The 3,160-nt window shown below is 36.3% G+C and overlaps 1 protein-coding gene across 1 annotated transcript; it reads right to left on the reverse strand.

Moving 5' to 3' along the window:
- Positions 1-1,872: 1,872 nt before the first annotated feature.
- Positions 1,873-2,495, reverse strand: LOC106101807 (chorion class B protein PC10-like). Its single transcript, XM_013281144.1, has 2 exons — positions 2,445-2,495; positions 1,873-2,349 (listed from the first exon to the last, which is right to left on the reverse strand). The coding sequence occupies exons 1-2, from the start codon at positions 2,493-2,495 to the stop codon at positions 1,873-1,875; spliced, it is 528 nt and encodes a 175-aa protein (XP_013136598.1).
- Positions 2,496-3,160: the final 665 nt, after the last annotated feature.

Consider the following 3,160-nt stretch of genomic DNA (forward strand, 5'->3'; position numbering starts at 1 on the left):
AGCTGCGCTGGAGGCTGCGGCTGCAACGGCGCTTACAACGCCGGTTACCTGTACTAAAAACAAACTATGACTATTGGAATCTGTCTATAATAAAAACTACAAATCATTGCGATAAATTTTTATTATTATTTAACTTACTAATCGCGCGACTTATATACATGTATCAAATACACATTATATTCGAAAAGTCTAGATTTGACTACAGTCATTCGAGATGAGACTAAGTGCATTTTTAAAATAACTTCATAATATTGCAAAACAGTTAGAATTAATTTGGTATTTCAATTTGAGTTATAAATAACCAAATTATGTTACTTACTTAATATTATTGTGAATTACCATCTCTTAAGAGCACATTGCGGTAGAGTTTTTAAAAAAGTATTTTTTCAGCGAGATGAACAGGTTTATACATCGATATAATATATATTACATATATCTTTATTTCTTATTGTGTATAAAACATGTTTTACATGATTTTTATAAAAATAAAATAAAAAAAACTACACAAAAACATGGACTGCAGAGTCAGGAACCTCCTCCCAATGCGTTAAAACATCGAAGTGACCATTGATGAACATCGGCAACTATAGCCGCGTTGTTTATCATTGATAGCTGTTCCCGTGCGGCATCATCCTCATGTAATTATGAAAATTTTATGTTATTGATTAAATTTGTCCAATTATCAATAGCAAATGTCAAAATGACATGACATGACAAGCCTTGACAATCTTGCTTCCTTGATGTTGGCACCAACATGGTCTCTTTCCGACCTTAGGGTTTTTATCTAAAGTATTTAGACCATAAGGTTAATGGCGTGAAAATATATAGCCTAAAGCGTGACGTAAGTTTAGGGCTTTTTATTAAAAAAAGAATTATTCAAAAATATGCTGTAATTGCTGACATCTTAGGCAACAAAAAAGTGTGTTTTTACGCTTTATTATTATATAATATAGTGTAGATTGGCAAAGGATGCAAAGCAGATTATACATAATTTTGTACCACTACTCCAACATAGAAATCAAACGAAATGCTGGACGAACTGAGCAAGATGGCCACCACTGATTAATAGTTAATAATTACTACATTTTTACTATCCTCTAAATATGTATACTAACATATAGGATTTGACTAACAATGTGGTAAAATACAATTGAAAGCAGTATCAGAAATAAAAAAAAGTACAATATTTGCAGTGTTCTTTTCATGAAATCATTTGAATTTAACAATTATAAATATTTATTAGAACATGTATTTTTTATATACTACCAAACCAACACAAAACCTCGACAAACCTTTCCAAATATATAAATATTTAAATTCTCTTAACTGCATCTATTTCCTGAGAACTTTAACCCCTAGAAGTTAAAGGTGTCCAAGAGTACATTTATGAAAAAAAATATATTTTGCAAAAAATTAAATTAATGTCATCTGTACTTTCAGAATTAGACTTTTTTTTTAATTCAATCTATAATTAAAAAACAAAATTCTTTTATACTTGTAAAGAATAATAAAAGGCTCTGCTTGCATATGGAGTTCATCATAATATTAATTATTGTCGGCGCGAATGTACAAAACTCAAAAGTAGTTTTCGAATTTACACACTTGGACACCTGCTACCTCTTAGGGTTATATATGTGTTATATTTCAGGGGAGGGGGGGAATGCTTAAACATTCTATGCTTTTTCTCAAGCTACTTCTCAAGTGTAGCTGAATTGCTACAATATGATTTCGCAACCGCTTAGATTTTCTTAAAACACAAGAAACTGAATTATTACATTTACTATAAAAATATTTCCCAACCGTGAACAATTAAAAACAAAATCGAATTTAAAAATTGTATATTTTCAGATGACGTTGTTAATGAGATATTTCTTAGTAGATTCCACAACCACATCCACCAAAGGCACGTCCAGCGATAGCGGGACCGTAGCCGATACCAGCAGCGAGACCGGGTCCGTAGCCCCAACCAGCGGCAGCGGGGTAGCCCCAAGCGGCACCTGCGATGTCTTCGCTCACCATGCCCACGGCACCGTTGCCGCAGCCGTAAGAGACGGCACCAGCGCCAGCGGTAGGCAGCGCACCCTCCAGACCGACGGTACCCAGGAAAGGAAGTTCACCGCCGACGGCTAAGATGCCTCCGATCTCGTTCTCAGACAGAACGGACAAACCGACGGGTGGGATGGGGGAAGCACTGGAGGTGGGGAATCCACCACCGCTGGATGTTGGGACGGCGGCCAGACCGCATCCGCATCCGGCTCCATAGCCACCCCAGGGACCGGCAGCGAAGGGAGCAGCGGCCATCAAAGGAGCTTCGAGACCCAAGCCAGCGCCGCAGTATGCGGAGATTGTCTAAATAAATCGAAATTAAAAATTAGATATCATTTCGTTACTATCAGCACTTTGTTATACGTCTTCGTTTTGACTTAATTATTTTCATAACTTACCTGGATCAAGAGAGCTTGGGCGCAGAAAAGAACGATTGTTTTGGCAGACATATTGATTGTACTTATGAGAAACAAGTGTGAACATCAATGAGATCCTTTGGTATTTATAGTGCTTATTTTGAAACTTTAAAGGTTGTGCTAACCTTTGTTGAGGCATTTTTTTACTTGCTACGCCTCTACGTGTTAAATGCATTTTTGCGATAAAACACATAATAGTCATGAATGTAAAAAATGCGTAAGGTGTTTTCCAACGTGTTTCATGTACATTTCTCTAACAATCGTGATTTCGTGACTGAATGGATCACTGCCTCACGTTTTCTTATGTATGAAGAAATTGTTTTAATAAGTAAGAGTAAATATATAAAAGACACTTTTTTTTTGACAAAGCATTCAGTCAAAAAGAAAATCTACAACATGTCTCCTTTCGCCTTTTTGCTCCTCTGCATTCAAGCTTGCTTGATCCAGGTATCATAAATTTATACTTTCATTATAAATACTTTCAGCCTAAATGAAACTAGTTACTGGAATTTCATGTAAGGCGTAGTTGAATAATTTTATATATGTACGTGCAAATAAATAGAGGAGTTTTAAAACGTTTTGTGATTTTAACAGAATGTATACAGCGAGTGCCTGGGAGCCGGCCTTGGTCTGGGCTACGCAGGTGGTTGGGCTGGTGAATACGGACTCGGCTATGGACCTGGTTTAGCCACCGAGTT

This window comes from Papilio polytes, unplaced genomic scaffold (genome assembly GCF_000836215.1).
Source record: "Papilio polytes unplaced genomic scaffold, Ppol_1.0 DF823935.1, whole genome shotgun sequence".
NCBI classification, from domain to species: Eukaryota; Metazoa; Arthropoda; class Insecta; order Lepidoptera; family Papilionidae; genus Papilio; species Papilio polytes.

Bases quoted from the DNA above. Each gene is read 5' to 3' on its own strand.
- LOC106101807 (XM_013281144.1), bottom strand. From the start codon at position 2,495: ATGTCTGCCAAAACAATCGTTCTTTTCTGCGCCCAAGCTCTCTTGATC. The intron at 2,350-2,444 runs GTAAGTTATGAA...CGATTTATTTAG, and splicing joins CCCAAGCTCTCTTGATCCAG to ACAATCTCCGCATACTGCGG.